This window comes from Chiloscyllium punctatum, chromosome 1 (genome assembly GCF_047496795.1).
Source record: "Chiloscyllium punctatum isolate Juve2018m chromosome 1, sChiPun1.3, whole genome shotgun sequence".
Lineage (NCBI taxonomy): Eukaryota > Metazoa > Chordata > Chondrichthyes > Orectolobiformes > Hemiscylliidae > Chiloscyllium > Chiloscyllium punctatum.
Window position 1 is genome coordinate 66916243 of NC_092739.1, and position 26250 is coordinate 66942492.

Genomic DNA, 26250 nt, shown 5'->3' on the forward strand with positions numbered 1-26250 from the left:
ATGAATCAAAACATAATTCCCAAGAAATTTTCTGACTCTTGCTAAATTATTAAATAAGCTATCTGTTGAGATAATTGCTAAACTTTTCTTCTGCCGATCTACAGAATCTTCTTTTACACTCTCCAGAAAAAGAGGCCAGAAGGAGGTTCAGTTCAGAAGAAAAGATGCATGACAGAAGGCCAGTTTAGTTTTGGTCATCACCAGGTCACCATAGCCAAAACGAAACCTTAAGCTATTTTAGCAGTCCCAAAAGAGAAGCTTGAAAAAAACCCTGAGCTTTCTTAGAGTTCAGTGAGTTAATTTGTGACTATCTCAGGAAGAGAGAGCATTACATCTGGTGAATGTGCAAAAAGCTGCTGAAAGAAAATGCTTGCAATCCCTTCAGATGAATAAGAAATTAAAAAGAGTGAAGATAGGAGTGCTACTTAACCAGGGTTGAATGTCTGTAAAGGATATTGCTGGGGAAAATGGTTGAATTTTTTTGCTGTGTATAAAAACAATAACATCCTTCTCTTTTTATATATATAGCTTTATTTTATTTTTCTTTTGTGTAATAAACCTTTTATTGTTAAAAGTACATTGGCAGCATCTTGTGAATGTGTTCAGTGCCTGACCAATTGGTAACTAAATTACAAAAATAAAAATTATTGTCTATCAAAGAAGATTTCACTCAAGGATCTAACTTGTTCAGTATTATTGTCACCAAAAATGATGATACTTTTACTTGGAAGAAGTTTTTGAGCCTTGTCTTTTCATCTCCTAACTTCTTGATGTTCAAGAATTATGTCATCTACTGTTGCACAGAAAGGTGCCATATAGAAGGGATATAGTGCTAGGCCGACTGAAGACCATTAAAACCTACTCCTTCTCTGACTTGATATTTCATGTAACTTATTATCATATACCTCTGTAGTGAAGCACCTTGGGATATTTAATTACATTAAAGGTGCTATCTCAATATAAGTTATCGTTTCTATTCCTTTCTTAATTGAAGATTTATTTCCTCTTTGTAGACTCATGTAAAGCGTGGAGACCACATGAAAGGAGCAAGGATGCTCATCCGAGTTGCAAATAACATCAGCAAGTTTCCATCTCGTAAGTGTCACATGTGAATTAAAAAGGAACAGTCATATGCCAAAGCTTAAAATTTTTAATAGAAGTCCAAATCTTTCATTATTACAAATTGTTAATATTATGCTGAGGGTAGGCTAAATTGTATAATTTTCAGTTGCAGTACAATAAGGCATATATCCTCAATTAAATGAAATCTTATGGCTTTCACATGAATTTTAGAAAGCCTATGACAAAGTACTGCATAAAATGCTGGTTAACAGAATTGAGGTTCATGGGATAGAAGGGTCAAAATTGGTTTGGTGAAGAAAATGACTGAAGGTTGGTTGGCAACAGTGTTTGCCAAAATACAATGCGAGGACCACTGTTGCTTATGTTTTGTTTTATTTACTGGTGAGACATAGATATCGCTGACAGGGCCAGCATTTATTTCCCATTCCTAATTGCCCTTGAAGGTGAACTGTCCTCTTGAATTGCTGCAATCCATGTGCTGTTGGTACACCAACTCTGCTATTAGGGAGGGAATTCCAGGGTTTTGACCCAGTGACAGTAAAGGAACAGCAATATATTTACAAATCAATAGTGATGGATTGGAGGGGAACTTGCAAATGGTCATGTTCCCATTTATCTGCTGTCCTTGTCCTTCTAGATGGTCTAAGCAATTAGTTGGATTTTGAAAATTATAGTAAAATTTGCTGATGATTCCAATTTTTGGAGATGTGATTGACAGAATTATACCAATCGAATGTAAAAGGTCATGGACAGGCTAACAGAATGAGCAGGCAAGTGGAAAATGGAATTTAATACAGAAGAGTGTGAGGTGATGTACTTTGGCAGAGAAATGTGGAAAGACAATGTACACTACATAGCACAGTTCTAAAAAGCATACAAGGACAAAGGACAGATTTTGAAGGTTTCAGAACCTGCTGAGAGATCAGTTAACAAAGCATGTGGAATCTTATAGGAGAAAGTGAGGACTGCAGATGCTGGAGATCAGAGCTGAAAATGTATTGCTGGAAAAGCGCAGCAGGTCAGGCAGCATCCAAGGAGCAAGAGAATCGACGTTTCGGGCATGAGCCCTTCTTCAGGAATGAGGAAAGTGTGCCAAGCAGACTAAGATAAAAGGTAGGGAGGAGGGACTTGGGGGAGGGGTGTTGGAAATGCGATAGGTGGAAGGAGGTTAAGGTGAGGGTGATGGGCCAGGGTGGGGGTGGGGGCGGGGGCGGAGAGGTCAGGAAGAAGATTGCAGGTTAGGAAGGTGGTGCTGAGTTCGAGAGTTGGGACTGAGACAAGGTGGGGGGAGGGGAAATGAGGAAACTGGAGAAATCTGAGTTCATCCCTTGCAGTTGGAGGGTTCCTAGGCAGAAGATGAGGCGCTCTTCCTCCAACCGTCGTGTTGCTATGGTCTGGCGATGGAGGAGTCCAAGGACCTGCCTGTCCCTGGTGGAGTGGGAGGGGGAGTTGAAGTGTTGAGCTACCACGGGGTAGTTGGGTTGGTTGGTCCGGGTGTCCCAGAGGTGTTCTCTGAAACGTTCCGCAAGTAGGCGGCCTGTCTCCCCAATATAGAGGAGGCCACATCGGGTGCAACGGATGCAGTAAATGATCTGTGTGGAGGTGCAGGTGAATTTGTGGCAGATATGGAAGGCTCCCTTGGGGCCTTGGAGGGAAGTAAGGGGGAAGGTGTGGGCGCAAGTTTTGCATTTCTTGCGGTTGCAGGGGAAGGTGCCGGGAGTGGAGGTTGGGTTGGTGGGGGGTGTGGACCTGACGAGGGAGTCATGGAGGGAGTGGTCTTTTCAGAACGCTTATAGGGGAGGGGAGGGAAATATATCCCTGGTGGTGGGGTCCGTTTGGAGGTGGGGGAAATGACAACAGATGATACCATCATGGAATCTTAGGCTACATAAGTAGAGGTACTGAGTACAAAAGCAGAATGAAGTTGAATGAAACAGTGGTTAAAGCTATGATTAGGCCATTATTAGAATATTTTGCCAGTTCTGGCACCACAGAAGGGTCCTTGAGAGGATGCAGTGGAGATTTACTATGATGGTTTCAGATGTGAAGAATTTTAGGTAAAGGGATTGCATAAAAGTGACAGAACCATAACAGGTTTCGATAAAGTTGACAAAGAAAAGCTGTTCTGTTAACACGTGGTACAAGGACCAAGGGACATAGATTTAAGATGTTGAACCTGAGATGCTGGAAGAATGTAAGAGAACATATTTACACAGTGAATGATAACGACATAGAACCTAATATTTATAATCATTTCAAAAGGGAATTAGAGAGAAAGAATGGATCTGATTAGACTGCTTTACGAACAACAATAGGAACAACGTTAGGCCTTTAGGCCCTTTGAACCTGCTGTGCTATTCAATAAGATAATGACTGATCTGATTATAAGCTCAACTATGCGTTCTTGCATACCGCAGATAATCTTCCATCCTCTCGGTAACTAATAATCTACCCATCTCTGCTTGAAAAAGATTTAAATTTCAAAATCCTGAAATTCCCTCCCTAATGGCATTGTGGGTGTACCTACAGTGCATGGAGTGCAGCTGTTCAAACAGCAGCTCACTGCCATCTTCTCAGTGGCAACTAGAAATGGGCAATAAATGCCAGCCCAGCCAGTAATATCCATGTCCCACGAGTGAAGATAAAAACTTCGCTGAACTGCTTCCAAGGATTAACGTCTTTCAGTAAGTACCGTGATCAGTACTGCATGCCATACTCTAGGTGTGGTCTCACCAATGCCCCATTTAATTAAATTGTAACTCATTACTCTTGCATTCATTTTTCCTCGCAATAAAACATAATATTCCATTAGTTTTCCTGATTACTTGCTGAATCTACTTACTAACCATCTGTGATCCAGATTTCTCTGCAACTTCTATTAAGGTAATATGTTGCACTTTTATTCTTCTTGCCAAAATACACACTTCCATACATTCTCACATTATATTCCATTTGTCAGATCTTTGCCCATTCACCTCTTCCTTTGTAAACTTCTTATATCCTCTTCACAGTTCACCTGTCTTTGTCTCATTAGCAAATTAATCTGCCATATCTTTGGTTGCTTCATCCAAATCACTTAAATTAACTGTAAAGAGTTTAGACCCAGCACTAATTACAACACTTGTAACGTCTTGCCACCTGAAAAAGACCCATTTATTCCTACCCCATGCTTCCTCTTAGCCAATCTTCTATCCATACCTGTATGTGAAATCCAATATCATAAGATTTTATTTTCAACAATACTGTTTGAAATGCTATCTGAAGATCTCAACACAGAACATTTTCAAAGAACACCAATAAATTAGTTAAAGATGATTTTCCTTTAACAAAGCAATGTTGGCTATGCCTGCTTAGCTTGAACTTATCCAAGTTCCCGATTATAGTGCCTTTAATAATAGCTTCTGTCATTTTTCCTATGACAAATGTTAAGCTAATTGGCCTATAGTCCTGACTTCTGCATCCTTCCCTTTTTGAATAAAAAGAGGTATATTAGCTATTTTCTAATCAATAGGAGCTTTCATTGAATCAAATTATTTTTGGAAAATCTTTACAGACATCCATGGACACTGAGGCATAGCAGCCAGTTCTGTACTGCTAAGATTATAGGAACATTTAGGCATTTATTTCAGCCATTTACACCATTTCTTTGATTTTAACTTCACCAGAATACCAATGTTTGGGAGAACCTAGGACCAGTTACTTTTCTAATGAAGTCAACGTTTTCATTGTGCCATATTTTAAAGAAAACAATAGAGATTCCCTTGTATAAATCTGGATTGATACTCGACTACGTATTTTGCTTTGTTTCATGTGCTTATTCATTCTAGATGACCATGTGTGAAAGGCATTTTATGCAATTAGTGATTAGGCACTTTATGCCTCTTAGTTGCATTAACTAGGTGTGGCTCAAAATTTCCAACATCAAACAAATTTCTTCAGAAAATCAATCTCTAAACCATAAATTTTAAAAATCTTGTTTTCCTGTATCATCTTCAGCCCTTTTGTCTACTATTAAAAAAATACACCTGGATATTGGTTAATATTCCACAGGGAAATGCTTAAAGTCTGGACATATTCTAAAATGCCCATTAATGTAAGAGAACACCCAATTTTTCATTCCTTTTGTAGGTTCAGCATCTTGTAACCATAAAAGCAATACAATTTGTAATTTCTACAATGCCTTTCATGACTTCCATACCTCCCAAGGTACTTTACATCCAATGAAAAACTGTTGAATTATAGGCACCATTAGAAATCTTCTCAGCTCCCTGTTCAGATGTTCAGACATGTTATTAGACACTTCTGGAGCAGGTGGGACTTTAATCTAAGCCTCATGGCTCAGATGTAGGGGCACTACCACTGCGCATCACCTTCCTCCCCCCTCCCCCACCACCACCAAATGGACAATATTACGCTGCTGAAGAATATGCAACAGTCAGTTTGCACACAGCAAACTGCTTGCAGTCATTATGACCAGATAATCTGTTTCTGTGATGTTGATTGAGGAATACAAAATGGAGCAAGTGAGGACTGCAGATGCTGGAGATCAGAGCTGAAAAATGTGTTGCTGGAAAAGTGCAGCAGGTCAGGCAGCATCCAAGGAGCAGGAGAATCAACATTTCAGGCATAAACCCTTCTTCAGGAATAAATAATGGCCCCGGCACCAAATGTAATGGCCCTGCACCTCAAAGTAACATCCGTCTTATAGAGCAGATGAAGCTTCAATTTAGTGTAAATGCTTAAAAGGCAGAACATCCAAGAGTGTAGCACTCCCGCAGTATTATATTGGAATATCTACCTGGACTTTTGAACTCAATCTGATAACCATTTGACTAGAAGTGACAGTACCTCAGTACCATAGCTATGAGGGAAAGATCAGTTAATCATACCATGGTGTAACTAGTGTATAAAATCATTTCGTCCATTCACTCAGCCACAAACCCCCTGGATAAAGTGTTAAATAACATTTCACAAAACAGAGCTCAGATTGCATGATATTTCTGCATGACATCATGAATCATCCTAGTTTTAACATTTTGAATTCAAAGACAACTTCAATCTGACAACTTCCAGATACATGAAACCAGATTAAAAATAAAAGCATCAATAACTCTGAGTCTTTATCTCATCTGTATAGATTTTGATTGTTATAATAAATTTATGGAATTGGAAAACTGTTGCAGCACCATAACCATAAAGCAGCTATAACAGTATCTGTTTCATTTGCTGCTAAGGTTGTTTATTTCTTATACTTGCATTTTTTTTTCAGACATTGTGCCCATTCTAACGTCAACAGTAATTGAATGTCACCGAGCAGGGTTAAGGAATTCTGCCTTTAGTTTTGCTGCTATGCTGATGAGACCGGAATACAGAAACAATATTGATCCGAAGTACAAGAAAAAGATAGAAGCTATGGTTAGGTAAGCATTGGCTTCAAAGTGTCAACTTTGAAAATCTTCAGAAGTTTTCACATAACTGTGGTTGTGGCCATTAGTATATTGCATCTTATTTAAAATGCCAAATTAAAAACAGTCACTCCTAAATAAGGCAAAACACACTGAGTATTACATTAGTCTAAATAGACAAGTGTAATCTTACTAAGATCGCCAACTATGATTAAATCTGTTCTTGGAGCTTTATTGCCCTATACTCCAGTCATACGTGAGTTGACGAACACCTCCATCCTTGTGACGCACTGCCTTCATCCGCCTGTTAGATAGCGACAGCATTCATTATCCAATTGGATAATGCTTTACTGTTAACCAGACAGCATACTTCCTCCAATTTTCAATATTTTTAATATGGTAAGGAGAAATGTTTAATGATTATTATTTAAATAATCTGACATTGCTCTCTTTCTCAATTATAGAACAGTATAGCACAGGAACAGACACTTTGTTCACCATGTCTGCAGCAATGATGCCCTTCTAAACTAATCCACCTGGTCTGTATTTCTCTATTCTCTGCCTGTTCATATGCCAGTCTAAAAGCCTCTTATACATTGCTGTTCTATCTGCTTCTATCACTTTTCCTGGCAGTGTGTTCCAGGTACCTACCACCTTATGTGTTTAAAAAAAACTTGCCTCACATCTTTCCTTTAAACCTATGCCCCGTTGTATTTGACATTTTCACCCTGAGAAAAAGACTCAAATAATCCACCCAATCCATGCCTCTCATAATTTATATACTTTTGTAAAGTCACCCCTCAGCCTCTGTTGAAAATAATCAGTTTGTCCAACCTCTCCTTATACCTATAACACTCCAATTCAGGCCACATCCTGGTCAGCCTCTTTTGCATCCTCCTCAAAATCTCCACATCCTCCCTTTAGTGTGGGGCCAGAACTGCACACTATATTCCAAATGTGACCTGAGCAAATTCTTACACAGCTGCAAAATGATTTGCCAACTTTTATACTCAATTCCCAGACTGATGAAGGCATGCATGCTGTATGCCTTTTTCAATACCTTGTCCACTAGGATTGCCACTTTCAAGGAGCTATCGACTTGCACCTAAAGATCCATCTGTATACCAATGCTTCTCAGGGTGCTACCAATTACTGTATAGTTTCCTGTTGCATTTGACCTCCCAGAATGCATCACCTCATACACATTCAGATTAAACTCCACCTGCCATTTTTCAGCCTAACTTTCCAGCTGATATAGATCCTGTTGTATCCTTTGACAACCTTCCTCACTATCCATAACTCCAACAATCTACATGTCCTCTACAAACCTGCTAATCAGAACAGTCATTTTCAACCAAATCCTTTATGTAAATGACAAACAACAGAGGTCCCAGCACTGATCCTCATGGAATACCAAAGGACACAGACCTCCAGTTAGCTAGACCTTAGAGAGGATTAGAGTTATTGTACAGCACGGAAACAGACCCTTCAGTCCAACTCGTCCATGCCAACAGGATAGTCTAAATTAATCTAGTCCCATTTGCCAGGACTTGGCCCATATCCCTCTAAACCCTTCCTATTCATGTACCCATCTAGGTGTCTTTTAAATGTTGTAATTGTACCAGCCTCGACCACTTCCTCTGGTTGCTCATTCTATTCAAACACCACCCTGTGTGCAAAAAGGTTGCCCCTTAGGTCCCTTGTAAATCTTTCCCCTCTCACCCAGTTCTGGACTCCCCTACCCTAGGGAAAAGACCTTGTCTATTTACCCTATCCATGCCCCTCAGCCTCCAGTGCTCCAGGGAAAACAGCCCCAGCCTATTCAGCCGCTTCCTATCGCTCAAACACTCAAACCCTGGCAACATCTTTGTAAATCTTTTCCGAACACTTTCAAGTTTCACAACACCCTTCCAATATGAGGGAGACCAGAACTGACACAATATTACAAAAGTGGCCTAACCTATGTCCTGTACAGCCACAACATGACCTCCCAACTCATTTACTCAGACCAATAAAGGAAAGCATACTAAATGTCTTCTTCATTACCCTATCTGCCTTCAAAGGAAATGTGAACCTGCACTCCAATGTCCCTTTATCCAGTAACACTGCCAGGACCTTGCCATTAAATATATGTCCGGCCCTGATTTGCATTTCCAAAATGCAGCACTTCACATTTATCTAAATTAAAATCCATCTGCCGCTCATTAGCTCATCTGATCAAGATCCCATTATGCTCTGAGGTAACCTTCATTGCTGTCCACTACACATCAAGTTTTGGTGTCATCCGCATCCTTACTAATTACACCTCCTAAGTTCACATCCAAATTACTTGCATAAATTACAAAAAGCCTCCTGTCTGAAAAGCTACCCTCCACCATCCCCCTCTGACTGCTGTATCTAAAAGGCTAGTTCTCCCTATTATTCCATGTGATCTAATCTTGCTAACCTGCTTACCATCACTGTACTCCCCAAGTCCTCTCCTCTGCCCTGAAGCTCTTCAGCCACGTCAAGAGGACTCACTACTACAGCCACATGTCCTTCCTCAGTACCTGTCTACGGAACCATCTGAATCCACATGGACTCCTGATCACGTTCAGACCAACCCAGTTTGGACCTGAACAGGATACCCAGTACTTAACTTTTTTTCTACACCCACGAACACCATCGCCCTGTGGCTGAACACTTCAACTCCCCCTCCCACTCAGTCAAGGATATGCAGGTCCTGGGCCTTCACCACCAAACCGTTACCACCCAACTCCTGGAGGAGAAACACCTCATATTCCACCTTGGAACCCTGCAACCACACTGGATAAATGTGAATTTCAACAGCTTCCTCATTCACCCTCCCCCCACGTTATCCCAGTAGGTAAAAACAAGGACTGCAGATGCTGGAAACCAGATTCTAGATTAGAGTGGTGCTGGAAAAGCACAGCAGTTCAGGCAGCATCCGAGGAACAGGAAAATCAACGTTTCGGGCAAAAGCCCTTCATCAGGAATAGAGGCAGAGTGCCTGCAGGGTGGAGAGATAAATGAGAGGAGGGTGGGGGTGGGGAGAAAGTAGCATAGAATACAAAAGGTGAATGGGGGTGGGGATGGAGGTGATAGGTCAGGGAGGAGGATGGAGTGGATAGATGGAAAGGCAGATAGGCAGGTAGGACAAGTCATGGGGACAGTGCTGAGCTGGAAGTTTGGAGCTGGGGTGAGGTGGGGGAAGGGGAAATGAGGAAACTGGTGAAGTCCACATTAATGCCCTGGGGTTGAAGTGTTCCGAGGCAGAAGATGGGGCGTTCTTCCTCCAGGCGTCTGGTGGTGAGGGAGCAGCGGTGAAGGAGGCCCAGGACCTCCATGTCCTCGGCTGAGTGGGAGGGAGAGTTGAAATGTTGGGCCACAGGGCGGTGTGGTTGATTGGTGCGGGTGTCCTGGAGATGTTCCCCAAAGCGCTCTGCTAGGAGGCGCCCAGTCTCCCCAATGTAGAGGGGGCTGCATCAGGAGCAATGGATACAATAAATGATATTGGTGGATGTGCAGGTAAAACTTTGGATGTGGAAGGCTCTTTTGGGGCCTTGGATGGAGGTGAGGGAGGAGGTGTGGGCGCAGGTTTTGCAATTCCCGTGGTGGCAGGGAAAGGTGCCAGGACAGGAGGGTGGGTTGTTGGTGGGGGGGGGGGGGGGGGCGTGGACCTGACCAGGTAGTCACGGAGGGAACGGTCTTTGCGGAAGGCGGTAAGGGGTGGGGAGGGAAATATACCCCTGGTGGTGGGGTCTGTTTGGAGGTGGCGGAAATGTCGTCGGATGATTTGGTTTATGCAAAGTTTGGTAGGGTGGAAGGTGAGCACCAGGAGGGTTCCGTCCTTGTTACGGTTGGAGGGGTGGGGTCTGAGGGCGGAGGTGTGGGATGTAGACGAGATGCGTTGGAGGGCATCTCTAGCCACGTGGGAAGGGAAATTGCAGTCTCTAAAAAAGGAGGCCACCTGGTTTGTTCTGTGGTGGAACTGGTCCTCCTGGGAGCAGATACGGCAGAAGCGGAGGAATTGGGAATACGGGATGGCATTTTTGCAGGAGATAGGGTGAGAAGAGGTGTAATCTAGGTAGCCTTGTGAGTCAGTGGGTTTGTTAAAAAAAAATGTCAGTGTCAAGTCGGTCGTCATTAATGGAGATGGAGAGGTCCAGGAAGGGGAGGGAGGTGTCAGAGATGGTCCAGGTAAATTTAAGGTCAGGGTGGAATGTGTTGGTGAATGTGTTCCACCCTGTCCTTAAATTTACCTGGACCATACTCCTACTGCCTTTATACTGTTCTAAGGATTCACTCGATCTCTGCTGGTCTACAACTGATATATGTTTCCTCCTTTTTCTTAACCAAAACCTCAATTTCTCTAGTCATCCAGCATTCCCTACCAGCCTTTCCTTTCACTCTAACAGGAACATACTGTCTCTTGGACTCTTGTTATCTCATTTTTGAATGCTTCCCATTTTCTAGCCATTCCTTTACCTGCGAAAATCCACACCAATCAACTTTTGAAAGTTCTTATATAATACCGTCAAAATTGGCCTTCATCCAGTTTAGAACTTCAACTTGTAGACCCTGTCTATCCTTTTCCATCACTATTTTAAATCTAATAGAATTATGGTCGCTGGCCCCAAAGTGCTCCCCCACTGACACCTCAGTCACTTGCCCTGCTTTATTTCACAAGAATAGGTCAAGTTTTGCACCTTCTCTAGTACGTACATCCACATACTGAATTAGGAAATTTTTTTTTTTGTACACATTAAACAAATTCCTCTCCATCTAAACCCTTCACACCATGGCAGTCCCAATCTGTGTTTGGAAAGTTAAAATCCCTTTCCATAACCACCCCATTATTCTTACAGACAACTGAGATCTCCTTACAACTTTATTGTTCAATTTCCCACTGACTATTAAGGGAATCTATAGTACAATCCAGATAAGGTAATCATCCCTTTCTTATTTTTCAATTCCACCCACAATTTCCCTTTACATATTCCAAGGAATATCCTCCCTAAGTACAGCTGTAATGCTATCCCTTATCAAAAACGCCATTCCCCCTCCTCTCTTGCCCCCCTCTCTATCCTTCCGATAGCATTTGTATCCTGGAACATTAAGCTACCAGTGCTGTCCATCCCTGAGCCACATCTCTGTAATTGCTGTGATATCTCAGTGCCATGTTCCTAACCATGCCCTGAGTTCATCTGCCTTCCCTGTTAGGCCCCTTGCATTGAAATAAATGCAGTTTAATTTACCTCATTCTCTGGTTTGTTCCTGCCTATCCTGACTCTTTGACTTGCTCCTTTTTCTAACTGTACTAGTCTGAGTGTCTTTCCTCATTATGTCCCTGGGTCCCACCTCACACTTTACTGGTTTAAATCCTCTCGAGCACTCAAGCAAATCTCTCTGGCAGTATGTTAGTCCCCTTCCCCTTCCACTTCAGGTGCAATCTGTTCTTCTTGTACAAGTCATTTCTACCCCAGAAGAAATTCCAGTGATCCAGAATTGTGAACCCTTCTCCCCTGCACCATCTCCTCAGCCACATACTCATCTGCTCTATCCTCCTATTCCTACTGTCACTAGCTCATAGCACTGTGAGTAATCCAGATATTACTACTCTCAAGGACCTCCTTTTTAAATTCCTTGCTAACTTCATACATTCTCCCTTCGGAATCTCATCCTTTTCCCTTCCTATGTCATTAGTTCCAATGTACACAACAGTCTCCTGCTGGTCTCTCTCCTCTTTGAGAATATTCTGCACTATATCTAAGATGTCCTTGATCCTGGCACTAGGGATATAACACACCATTCTGATTTCTCGCTGTCAGCCACAGAAATGTCTGTCTGTGCCTCCGACTAGGGTGTCCTCTAAGACTTGGAACCTGACATACCCTTCATTACATTAGAGCTAGTCTTGGTACCAGAAACTTGGCTGTTGTGCTACATTCCCCTGAGAGTCCATCACCCCCTACCTTTTCCAAAACCGCATACTTGTTTGAGATGGGAATAGCCATAGGAGACTCCTGCACTACCTGCCTCCCTCTCCTACCTTTCCTGGCAGTAAACCATCTACCTGACTGTATCTGTGGTTTTTCTCCCTTCCTATACCTGCCATCCATCACACCCCTTTGCTCCTGTAAATTCCTCATTGGCTCAAACTGCCACTCCAATAGATCAATGTCATCTGATAGGATTCGCAACCACACACTTACTGCAGATGTAATCATCAGTAACATGGAAATTCTCCCTAATCTCCCACATCTGACCGGAAGAGCACATCAATCTACTCAAGGCCATCTTTGCACCTTAGCAATCTACAGGAAATAGCTCAATCTTACTGCTCTAAAAAACCCTGGTCCAGGCTAACTTAGGACCTATGTTTGATATGCTTAAATTTTAATCAAGAGACAGATCTTAATAAAACATAACCAAAAATAACCTACTCTACTCACCACTTAAAAAAAACAGCAAGGTTACACTTAAAAGTCAAGCATTTATGTGCTCCTGTGCTGTGAGCTCTCCCACACACGTTCCTCCAAGGTCACCTGTGAATTTTGCTGTTTGTTAATTTTTCTTAGACATACTGATGTCAAGAAATACTTGAACTCAAACAGCAAATGCAGTAGCTGTGCAGATTCACTGCTCTGTCAGACAGCAATGCATTTCTCTCTGTCTGCCACCATGTGGTCACTACCTTGTTCATTTCCTCATTTTTAAAGTGCCGTTGTTTTGTTTTTTTCTGTCCCTGAAGTTCCAAAACAATGCAACAGTGTATAATTGTAATTACTGCTCATAGAATTCAAGGAAATCACCTCCAACGCCTAAAATACTTCAAAAAAGGAGCAGCTCTTACAGCCACAATTTTTCCCATCCTCCATCTTGGATTACCCAGAATCCTAGCCCAAAACCCTCCACAATTATCATCTATCTTGTATGAATAAGCCTATTATGTATTCAGTTTACCAACTAATTGTGGATCCTATGTTACTTAATAGTCTAGCCTACCATGAGCAACCTTGCCAAATCCTTTAGTAAAGTCAATATACACTATGTCCACTGTCTAACCTCATCAATCATCTTTGTCACTTCCTCAAAAACTCAAATTTGAGAGGCAAGACCTCCCCTGCAGAAAGCCATGCTGACTGTCCTTACTAAGTCCTTTTATTTCCAAATGTAAGTAAATCCTGTCCCTAAGAATCTTCCCCAACAATTTCCCTACCACTGATATGAGACTCGTCAGCCTCTAATTTCCTAGAGTATTCAATTGCCTTTCTTAAATATTGGATATTCTCCAGCCTTCTAGGACTTCATTTGTGGCTGAAGAGAATACAAAGATCTCCATCAAGGCCCCAGCAATCTGTTCCCTTGCCTCAACTTTTGATTTCTCTTGTCATCCAGGCTTCCCAAATCTTGCCACCCTTATCTTTCATCCTGGGCAAAAGTGAGACTGCAGATGCTGGAAACCAGAGTCTAGATTAGAGTGGTGCTGGAAAAGCACAGCAGGTCAGGCAGCATCCGAGGAGCAGGAAAATCGACGTTTCAGGCAAAAGCTCTTCATCTTTCAGCCTGTCAGGAACATGCTGGTCCTGAACACCGATCAGCTGGCATTTAAGACACCCACATGGCCAATGTAGGTTTACTGTCATACAGCACCACTAATCTAATTTCTCCAGTTCATGCCTAATACTATTGTAATTAGCCTTCCCCGAATTTAACACTCTCATTTGAGAATCAGTCTTATCTATAACTATGTTAAAACTTACGGAATTATGATCACTGTTCCCAAAACACTTGCCCAATGAAAATTTGATCACCTGGCCATTTATTTCCCAATGCAAGATCTAGAATGGCCTCTTCCCTCATTTATATATTTATATATTGTTTTAAGAAACCCTCCTGAATGCACCTAACAAATTCTGCACATCTAAGTCCCTGGCAATAAGGGAATCCCAGTAAATATAATGGAAGTTAGAATCACCCACTACGACAACCCTGTTGTTTTGTAGATTTTTTCATGATCTGTCTACATATCTATCTCCCAATTATTATTGGGAAGCCTAGAGAATAGCGCCATCATAGTGACTGCACCTTTCTTATTCCTGAATTCTACCCATATGTCCTCACTGGATGAGCCCTCCAAGATATCCTGTTAATGCAGCTGTGACATTCCCCCACCCGTTTTACATCCCTATCATGCTTGAAACATCTAAACCCTTGAAAGTTGAGCTGTCAGTCATGCCCTTTCTCAACCAAGTTTCTGTAATGGTTACCACATCGTAGTTCCATGTAATAATCCAGACGGTAAGCTCATCTGCCTTACCTGTTGTATTCCTTGGGTGAACATTCCATTGGTTTTCCTGATTTCCTGCTGCACCTTTTGTGCTTAGAGACTAAAACCTGCAGATACTGGAAGAACACAGCAAGCGAGGCAGCATCAGGAGAGTGAAGAAGTCAATGTTTTGGGTATGACCTTCCTTCAGGAATGTGCTAGCTTTCTGTGTTTCATGCACAGCTACCTCAAAGTCTGTGTTGCAGCTTTCTACAGTTTTTCTCCATTTAAATAAAAACATTCATTTGTTCTCCCTTCCAAAATGAACAACTTCACAATTTGCCAACTTTTTGCCAATTTACTTAGCCTATTAGTTTCTCTATACTGTTTGTATCCCTCTCACAATCTGCTATTCCACCTATTTTTGTGTCATCCACATTCATTTTCTTCCTTCAAGTCAATAACATAGATTGTAAACAGTTCAGTTCCAGACTAATCCCTGTGGAACCCCACCTGTCACTGGTCACCAAAAAAAGAGAACCTTATTTTCACTCAGTGTTTCCTACTTGAGCAGTATGAGAGCTTAGAGTTGCAAAGATAATGGCGATATCCCAGCTTGGTGGTAATGGTAGAGTGGGGATATGTAATGAGGTTACAGATTATGCTTGAACACATCTTCTGCTGCTGACAACCCACAATCCCTCTTGGATTTGAGTTGCAACATCTATTCGGTAGATTTTTCCCTCTTATTGATTGTCTTACTACCTGCCATAGACTCTGTCAAGTTACAAGCTGAAATCGACAAGCAAACTGGTTAGGGAACTACAAACTCTGTGCTATCAAATGTTTAAAATAAACCAGTCTGGCCTTTAATGTGGTCTGACCAAACATTCTTATCTATACTTTAACAGCAGAATAATACTTTGTTCCCAGTTTTCAACTGATGTTTTTTTAGTGATTTTGGTTGAAGGAGATACATTACTTAAAACCACATGATTGGCGAGTGGCCCTTTCATGCCCACCTGCTTGAGTGGTCACCTGCTTCAGTGCGAACAAAGTTGAATTAGAAGCAAAGTTATTAGTGAGGCTACTTTTCTGGATTAGACTGTTTGCATGATTATTTACAGATCCAACTAGAAGTTTGGATAGGTGCTAATGGTATGAATGTAAAATCACGTATTGGTCAAGCAGAAAGGATCTTCTTCCTGCCTCTTTGTACTGCACAGTGCATGGCTCTCTGTTTTTGGTCAGTAACTAAAAGTGGCATGCACCTACTGTAAAGCTGTAAATATGTCACTTCCACAAATCATCTGCAAGTTTCTACCTGTTTCAGACTTTTGCTTGTTAGTCTTGTCTGTTTGCCCAATACAAGTGTACACCGTCATAAAAGTTATTGAAATCTGGCAATATATGAAGATGAAGTCCATTGTGCATTACATGGTTTGTTCTTTAAGATATTTTCTGTGATTAGCACTAAAGAACTGTAAATATTTGTGAGCATGTTATGTAATATATTGTTAGATCTCCTGTGGTACTGCCAAGGATAAAGTTGAGTGAGAAGTGGTTTTAAGGTGGGGTAAAGAGGCTTTAAATGAGGGCTCAAAACCGAAGAGAAACTTACTTGTTACAAAAGTTTACAATGGAAAATAAACTTGCAATGTTTTTGACCAGGCGTCCTGACCAATCAGAAGTGGAAGAGTTTACTTCGCCATGTCCATTCTGTGCTTTTCAGTTACCAGAGTGTGAGCTGCTCTGTTCAGGTTGTAAAAACAATCTGCCTTACTGCATTGTTACTGTGAGTATCAAAAAAATGGCTGGAGCATTTCGAATAGGAGGCAAAATTCCCTTTCAAATTAAAAATTTATTGTTTCTCAATAAGGTCTTTAGTGATTGGCAGCAGAGCGTTCAGGAGTACATGAGAGTTCGGAGCAACAGTAAGGCAGTTGATCATAGAGTCATAGAGATGTACAGTATGGAAACAGACCCTTCGGTCCAACTCATCCGTGCCGACCAGATATCCCAACCTAATCTAGTCCCACGTGCCAGCATCTGGCCCATTTCCCTCCAAACCCTTCCTATTCATATACCCATCCACATGCCTTTTAAATGTTGCAATTGTACCAGCCTCCACCACTTCCTCTGGCAGCTCATTCCATACACATACCACACTCTGTGTGGAAAAAGTTGCCCTTTCGGTCTTTTTTTTTTTATCTTTCTCCTCTCACCCTAAACCTATGCCCTCTAGTTCTGGACTCTCCCATTCCAGGGAAAAGACCTTGTCTGTTTATTCTATCCATGCCCCTCATGATTTTATAAATCTCTAAAAGGTCACTGCTCAGTCTCCAACGCTCCAAGGAAAATAGTCCCAGCCTGTTCAGCCTCTCCCTGTAGCTCAAATCCTCCAACCCTGGCAACATCCTTGTAAATCTTTTCTGAACCCTTTCAAGTTTCACAACATCCTCTCTTGAGACTGCTCCACCATTCAATCGTGTAATCACTTATCTGATTGTAAGATCAAATCCACATTCCCATCTGACCTGACAATGCTTCAGCCCCTTGCTGAGCCAAGAATATATTGATCTTTGTAAACTTAAAAATACTGCCTTTTAAGACCAATTTCAAAAGGCTTATGACCCTGAGTAGGGAAAAAAAAATCTCTATTTAAAATGGATGTCCCCTTCAGTTTTTAGATTCTTCCACAAGTGGAAAAATCCTCTTCACGTGCACCTGGTTACACTCCCTCACGCTCTTGAAAGCTTTAATCAAGTAATCTCTTATTCTTCTAAACTCGAGCAGATGCAAGTCAAGTCTGTCCAACCTTTTCTCATAAGACAACTTGCCTATTCCTGGTATTAATCCAGTACATTTTTCTGAATTGCTTCTACTGTATTGACATGCTTTCTTAAATAAGGAGACTATTCTGTGCACAACTGAAGCATAACCTCCCAGCTTTTATATACAGTTGTTCCCCCAATAAATTAATAAACAATAAAACTGTGGCATAATGGTAATCCTCTTGGATAAATAACTTTGAACTCCAGGCTACTATACTGGAGTGTGGTGGTGGAAAAACACAGCAGGTCAGGCAGCAGCAAGAAGCAGGAGAGTCGATGTTTCGGGCAAAAGCCCTTTGTCAGAAATAGGGCCGAGGGAGTGGTGAGATAAATGGGAGGAGAATGAACAGATTGAGGCAGCAGTTGAAAATAAAGAGATCGAGGCTGGGTAACAGACCAGCATGGGGTGTGTTGGAGACGGGCAAAGGGGTCCTTGGAAGGTGGTCGAGAGTCTTGATGGCAAAAGCTCAGAGGCAGAGGCGGCGGAAGATGTGTTCGATGTCACAACACTTGTTGAATTCACTGATCCAGGAGAGGAGAGGGATGAAGGTGAGGCCTTTGCTGAGGACTGATCGTTCTGCCTCAGTGAGGGGGAGGTCTGGAGGGATGGTGAAATGTTGGTAGAACTGGGAGCTGGAACCTGGGGTAGGGCTGGAGCTGAGTGGGGGTGGAGGCTGTAATTGGAGTGGGCGTGGTAATAGAGGGACAGGAGGGTGATGTCATTTACTGAAGTGACGCTCACCTGGAACTGGTGTTGGTGGTGGAGGTGGGGTGGCAATGTTGTTGGCAGTGTTCAGGTCAGTCAGTGAGGGTGGAAGTGGCTGCGGCAGCGGCAACAAAGGGGGCTGAAGTGGTGGAACACGTGCTGGAAATCACGCCACTCACCTGAACACCGCCAACAGAATCGCCCTCACCTAGTCCAACTTCTCACCCTCGCAATGCGCAGCCCTCCACTTCAATCCCGCCCTCCACTTCAATCCCAACCTCCCCATCAAACCAGCGGATAAAGGGGGTGCAGTGGTAGTTTGGCGCACTGACCTCTACACTGCTGAAACCAGGTGCCAACTTGAAGACACCTCCACTGCCCCCTCGACCACGAACTCACTTCCCATCACCAAACCATCATCTCCCAGACTGTACACAACCTCATCACCTCAGGGGACCTCCCACCCACAGCTTCCAACCTCATAGTTCAGGAACCCCGCACTACCCAGTTCTACTGCCAACCCAAGATCCTCAAGCCTCACTACCCCAGTCTATCCAGCGTCTCAGCCTGCTCCTGCACCACCAAACTCATCTCCACATACCTCAATACTGTCCTATCCCCCCATGGTGTAGGAACTCCCCACATACAATCAGGACATCACCCACAACCTCCACCTCCTCCAAGACGTTTGTTTCCCTGGCCCCCAACACCGAGGCCCTATACACCTCCATCTGCCATGACAAAGGCCTCTATGTTCTCTGATTCTTCTTCTCCCGACATCCCCAGCAGTATCCTTCCAGTGACACTCTCATTCATTTGGCTGAAGTGGTCCATACCCTCGTTAATTTCTCCTTTGAATCCTCCCACTTCCTCCAGGTGAAAGGGGTAGCCATGAGCCCCAGCTATGCCTGTCTCTTTATCGGTTACCTGGAACAGTCCATCTTCCATGGTTACACCGGCACCATTCCCTACCTTTTTTCCCGCTACATTGATGACTGCATCTGCGCCACCTTGTGCTCCCACAAGGAGGTTGAACAGTTCATCAACTTCACCAACACATTCCATACTGACCTTAAATTCACCTAGACCATCTCAGACACCACCCTCCCCTTCCTGGACCTCTCCATCTCCATCAACAGTGACCAACTCAACACTGACATCTTCTACAAACCCACAGACTCCCACAGCTAGCTCGATTACACCTCCTCTCACCCTGCCTCCTATAAAAATGCTCTCCCTTATTCCAACTTGCCACTGCATCTGCTCCCAGAATGACCAGTTCCACCACAGAAGACACCAGATGGCCTCATTCATTAAAGACTGCAATTTCCCTTCCCACATGGTTGATGAGGCCCTCCAGCGGATCTCATCCACTTCCTGCACCTCTTCCCTTAATTCCCATTCCTCGAACTGCAACAAGGAAAGAACCCCCTGGTCCTTACCTTCCACCCTACCAACCTCCGGATTCATCATCCTGTGCCATTTCTGTTACCTACAAACTGATCCCACCACCAGAGATCTATTTCTCTCCACACCCCGTCCGCTTTATATAAAGACCATTCCCTCTGCGACTCCTTAGTCAGGTCCATGCCGCCCACAAACCAACCTACCCCTTCCTGCACCTTCCCCTGCCATTGCAAGAATTGCAAAACCTGCACTCAGACTTCCTCCCCCTCACCTCCATCCAAGGCCCCAAAGGAGCCTTCCACATCAATCAAAGTTTCACCTGCACTTCCACACGTCATTTACTACAACCGTTGTTCCCGATGCAGTCTCTTCTACACTGGGGAGACAAGACACATACTCGCAGAGCGCTTCAGCGAATATCTTTGGGGCACATGCACCAACCAACCCCACCGCCCCATGGCTGAACACTTCTACTCCCCCTCCCACTCTGCCAAGGACATGCAGGTCCTGGGCCGTGTCCATCACCTCTCCCTAACCACCCGATGCCTGGAGGAGGAACACCTCATCTTCCACCTCGGGACACTCCATCACATCAGTCTGGATTTCACCAGTTCCCTCATTTTGCCACCTCCCCCCCCCCCCCCCCCCCCCCTTATCCCAGTTACAAACTTCCAACTTAGCACCACCCTTGTGACCTGTCCTACCTATTCATCTTCCTTCCCATCTATCTGCTCCACCCTCCCCTCTGACCTATCACCATTGCCCCTACCACCATCTACCCATCACACTCTCAGCTACCTTCCCACCACCTCCTCGCCCCTCCAATCCCATTCCCCTCTTGTTTATTTCACCACCCCTTCGGCTCACAGTCCCATTCCTGATGAAGGGCTTTTGCCTGAAACATCAACTCTCCTGCAGCTCAGGTACTGCCTGCCCTGCTGTGCTTTTCCAGCACTATACTCTCGACTCTAATCTCCAGCATCTGCCATCCTCACTTTTCACCTAATTTGCTGGGGGCACAAGTTTGAATCCTATCATGGCAGATGGTGAAATCTGAATTCAGGAAAAATCTGCAATAAAAAGTTCACTTAATGGACACAATGTAACTACAGGTTATTCTGCTAAAATGCTACAGTTATGTTCTTCTCTAACCTTGAACTATAGAAAATCACGCTGTACAAATCGCTATACCTGTTCAGTAGAAAGTTTGCCTTATCCAAACAAATGTTCACAATTCATCAATTACATTATAGCCAATTTGCATTGATGAAACACACATTATGCAGAATGACCTGTTGTTAAAATCCATCTGGTTTATTAATGAAATCTGCCTTTATCTGGCGTATAGGTATCTTAACTTCCCTCTGTGTGATTAGGGATGGGCCAAAAAAATGTCATTAGCTTTCCTGATTAGTTAGTGCACCAGCATGCGCCCAGTGTTGTAATTCATGCATGAGGATACTCCGATCCTTCTATATATTGGAGCTCTGCAATCTCTCATCATTTAGATAGCTTTTTATTGTTGTAGCCAAAATGGGCAGCTTGATAATTTCCTACATACGCCATTTATTAGATTTTGGCCCACTCAATTAAATCCCATTGAAGGCTCATCGTTCTCCCCAAAATTTACTTTCCTAACTATCTTCATCATCAACAAATTTAGCAACCTGTCTGCACTATAAGCATGCTTTTTCTTTACATTTGATAGGATGTTTAACTTGTTTTTTAGCTCATCATGGATGGTGAGTTCACCCCTTAATTTTTCTGTCAATGGAATGTGTTATTATATATTCTGAAACATTCCTTTAAAAGTCTCCCACTGCATCTCTTGATATAATGGCCAGTACATTTTAGTTAGCTTTGTTTCCATACCCTCATAATTGCCCCTATTTAGGTTTAAATACTAATCTTGAACCCGCTCTTCTCTCTCTTGAACTGAATGCAAAATTCAACCATATTATAATCGTTACTGCTGCAAAGTGCCTTCATTATGATATTTATGAATCCTATCAGACTGCACAATACCATTTCAGCATAGAGCTTATTCTGGAGACAACCAGACAGTAGGCTAAGAAACCTATCCCAGAAACTTTGTGAACTCACGTAGATTTTCTTTGCCTATCTCATGATTCCAGCCTATTGTAACTTAAACTCCTGGTAATTATTTCTAAGAACAAAGAAAATGTACAGCCCAGGAACAGGCCCTTCGGCCCTCCAAGCCTGAGCCAATCCAAATGTACTGTCTAAACCTGTCAGTCAACTCCTAAAAATCTGTATTCCTCTGCTCCCCACCTACTCATGCATCTGTCCAGACGCATCTTAACTGAATCTACCATGCCTGCCTCTACCACCTCTGCTGGCAACACGTTCCAGATGCCCACCACCCTATGTGTGAAGTATCCCCTTAAACTTTCCACCTCTCACCTGAAAGCATGACCTTTCGTTATGGAATCCTTCACCGTGGGAAAAAGCCTATACCCTTCATGATTTTGTAAACCTCAATCAGGTCCCCCCTCAATCTCCTTTTTTCTAATGAAAATAAACCTAACCTACTCAACCTCTCTTCATAGCTAGCACCTTCCATACCAGGCAACATCCTGTTAAACCTTCTCTGCACCTCCAAAGTGTCCAAATGCAGCCGAACCAACATTCTGTACAATTTTAACATGACTTGTCAGCTCTTATACTCTGTCCAATGAAGGCAAGCATACTGTATGCCACCTTGACCACTCTATCCACCTGAGCAGCAACCTTCAGGGTACAATGGACCTGCACTCCTAGATCTCTCTGCCCATGAACTTTTCCCAAGACTCTTCTGTTCATTATATAATTCGCTCTCGAATTAGTCTTGCCTAAATGCATCACCTCACATTTGTCTGGATTGAGATCCATCTGCCACTTTTCCGCCCAACTCTCCAGTCTATTTATGTCTTTCTGTATTTTGACAGACCCTTATGCTACTCCACCAATCTTCATGTCATCTGCAAACTTGCTGATCATATCAACAATGCCCTCTTCCAGATCATTTATGTATATTACAAACAACAGTGGCCCCAACACTGACCCCTGTGGAACACCACTGGTCACCTTTCTCCATTTCGAGAAACTCCCTTCAGCTACTACTGTGACTCCTGTTGCTCAACCAGCTCTTTATCTACCTAGCTAGAACACCCTGCACACCACGTGACTTCACTTTCTCCATTAGTCTGCCATGGGGAACCTTATCAAATGCCTTATAAAGTCCATGTATATGACATCAACAGCCCTTTCTTCATCTGTCAACTTGGTCACTTCCTTGAAGAACTCCAGTTAAATTGGTAAGGCACGATCTCCCCCAAACAAAACCATGTTGCCCATCACTGATAAGCCCATTATTTTCTAAATATAAATAGATCCTATCCCTCAGTACCCTCTCCAGCAACTTTCCCACCACCATCAGGCTCACTGGTCTCTAGTTACCAGGAATATCCCTACTACCCTTCTCATACAGGGGGGACATTATGAGCAACCTTCTAGTCCTCCGGCACCTTATCTGTATTTAAAAAGATATTTGTCAGGGCCCCAGCTATTTCCTCTCTCACCTCCCTCAGCAACCTGGGATAGATCTGATCTGATCTTAGGGGTTTGTCCACCTTAATAACCTCTAGCCTTCCCAACACACCTTCCCTACTCATGTCAACATGATCCAGAGTAATCAAACTTCTATCTCTAATCTCAACATTCATCATGTCCCTCTCCTCAGTGAACACTGATGTAAAGTAATCATTCAGAATCTCTCCCATTATCTCAGATTCGACACACAGCCTTCCTTCCTTCCTTATCCTTTAGTGGACCAATCCTTTCTCTAGTTATCCACTTGCTTCTTAAATAAGAATAAAATGCTTTGGGACTCTCCTTAATTCTGCTCGCTAAAGCTATTTCATGATCCCTTTTAGCCCGCTTGATTCTTCGTTTAAGACTTGTCCTACTCTCCCGATATTCCTCCAGGGCCCGTTCTGTTCTTAGCTGCCGAGACCTTATGTACGCTTCCCTTTTCCTCTTGGCTAGTCGTACAATTTCTCCTGTCATCCACGGTTCACGAATCTAGCCCTTCCTACCCTTTGCCTTCAATGAGACATGCCTATCCTGCACTATCTTTGAAAGCCTCCCACATATCAAAATGGACTTCTCTTCAAATAGCTGTGTCCAATCCACATTTCTGAGCTCCTGCCTAATTTTGATATAATTGGCCTTGGCCCTATTTAGTACTCTTCCCTTAGGACCATTGTCACTTTTATCTAGGAGTATTCTAAAACTTACAGAATTATGGTCAAAGTTCCCAAAGAAATTCCCCACCGCAATTCCTACCACTTGTCCTGGCTCGTTCCCCAGTATGAGGTCCAATATGGCCCCTTCCCTCGTTGGACTATTGACATACTGCTCTGGAAAACTCTCCTGGATGCTTCTTACAAATTCTGCCCCATCCAGACCTCTGACATAACGTATATCCCAGTCAATTTTGGGAAAATTAAAATCTCCCATCACGACTACCCTATTGCCTATCTTTCCATAATCTGTTTACCTATTTGTTCTTCTACCTCACACTCACTGTTGGGAGGCCTGTAATACAGCCCCAACAATGTAACTGCACCTTTCTTATTTCTCAGCTGCACCCATAACGCCTCACTACCCATGACCACCATAGTGTCCTCCTTTAGCACAGCCATGATATCATCACTGACCAGCAATGCAAGTTCACCCCCCCCCCCACCCTGTCCTGTCTGAAGCATCTATATCCTGAAACATTTAGTTGCCAATCATCATGCCCTTCCTTTAACCAAGTCTCTGAGATTGCATACTCCCAGGCACCAATCCAAGCCCTAAGTTCATCTGCCTTACACACTATACTCCTTGCATTAAAGTAGATGCATTTCCGGCCACCAGTTCTTTTGCGCTTATCCACTCTCTGCCTACTCTTTCTTTTATTAATGGTACCTTCATGATTCTCACAGTCTCTAGTCTTCACCTCGCTGCCTACTTGCTTTCTCTTCTGGTTCCCAGTCCCCTGGCACCTTAGTTTAAAACCTCCCCAACAGCAGTAGCAGAAACTCACCCAAGGACATTGGTTCCAGTCTGGTTTAGATGTAGACTGTCCATTTTGTAATAGTCCCACCTTCCCCAGAACCGGTGCCAATGTTCAACAAATCTAAATACCTCCCTCCTACACCATCTCTCGAGCCACGTGTTCATCCTGCCTATTTTTTTCATTTCTACGCTTACACATTCAAGAAGTATGTCCAGCTGCAGGTCTTGTTTGATCGCATGACGGCTCTGTACGTGGCACTGGTAGTAATCCTGAGATCACTACCTTTGAGATCCTCCTCTTTTAACTTCTCTCCTAGCTCCCTGAATTCTTCTTTCAGGACCTCCTCTCATTTTCTGCTTATATCGTTGGTGCCAAGACAACTGGCTGTTCACCCTCCCCTTTTAGAATACTCTGCAGCCAATCGGTGACATCCCTGACCAGAGCACCTGGGAGTCAACATACCATCTGGGAGTCCCATTTTCGGTCACAGAACCGCAATCTACTCCCCACAGGGGACATCTGCACTGCCTTCCTACTCTTTTTCTGTCTTTTGGTCACCTATTCAGTCTCCCTCAGCAATTCTAACCTGCGGTGTGACCAGTTCACTAAACGTGCTATCTACAACCTCCTCAGCATCACAGATGCTCCACAGTGAGTCCATCCACAGTTTCAGAGTCATCATGCAGTCAAACAAGAGCTGTAGCTGGACATACTTCTTGCAAGTGAAAGTCAGGAATGTCAGACACGTTCCTAAGCTCCCATATCTATTAAGAGGCACATGCCACAGGTCTGAGGTCCCCTGCCATTGTAAGCTTAGCTTTATATGAACTAACTAAAATCAAACAATGCACTTAAATACACGAAAAAGAATGATAAAAAAATAAAAGCCTTCCCCTACAGAATCGTTTTCTTCCGGTTCGAGGAGGGGGGCAGGAGGGAGATACTACACGTGTAGTGTCTTGAGCTTAACCTCTACCCAAATACAAATAAGCCCTTCCCCTCCCGGCAGCCCTCGCTTCACCTTACCTTCTCTCCTCGTTGCTCTGTACCATTCTGATGGGTGGGCTGCTAATTTGAGGCAGAGTGACATCAATAGTCTACCAGCTGAGGCCACCATGAAACTCCGACCTTCTTGGCCTCACCCTTGTGTGGTAACACTCGGGTTAAACCACCACCAGTTACCTCCCTCTAAGGAGAGCGCAGTCCTCTGGTCTTCTCGGACCATGGTGACTTTACCTTTCTGACAATCTCCAATTATTTCTTACATTATATTCGACCATATCATATAGTTAGTTAAGGGCCCTGTACACAACTCCTAGAAGTGACATCTTGCCTTTATCATTTTTTGTTTCTATTCAAAGCTTTTGTATGTCTGTGTTCTGAACTTGAGTTATCATTCTCTATCATGCTAATCATTTATCTTTGAACTTGTCAGTGTTGATTAGAAAGCAATTCTAGAGCAAGGCACATTTGACTAC

At 43.2% G+C, this 26250-nt stretch overlaps 1 protein-coding gene across 7 annotated transcripts in view; it reads left to right on the plus strand.

Moving 5' to 3' along the window:
* wdr19 (WD repeat domain 19) overlaps positions 1–26250 on the plus strand; it is a 164002-nt gene that overhangs the window by 133308 nt on the left and 4444 nt on the right. For 5 of the 7 annotated variants that reach the window (XM_072567762.1, XM_072567791.1, XM_072567800.1 and 2 more), the window contains 3 exons: positions 1014–1095; positions 6353–6503; positions 16432–16555. In XM_072567762.1, coding sequence (XP_072423863.1) covers positions 1014–1095; positions 6353–6503; positions 16432–16555 — 357 coding nt within the window. Of the gene's footprint in view, positions 1–1013; positions 1096–6352; positions 6504–6952; positions 6978–16431; positions 16556–26250 lie in introns of those variants that run through there. The other 2 variants (XM_072567805.1, XR_011960181.1) reach the window with 2 other exon arrangements.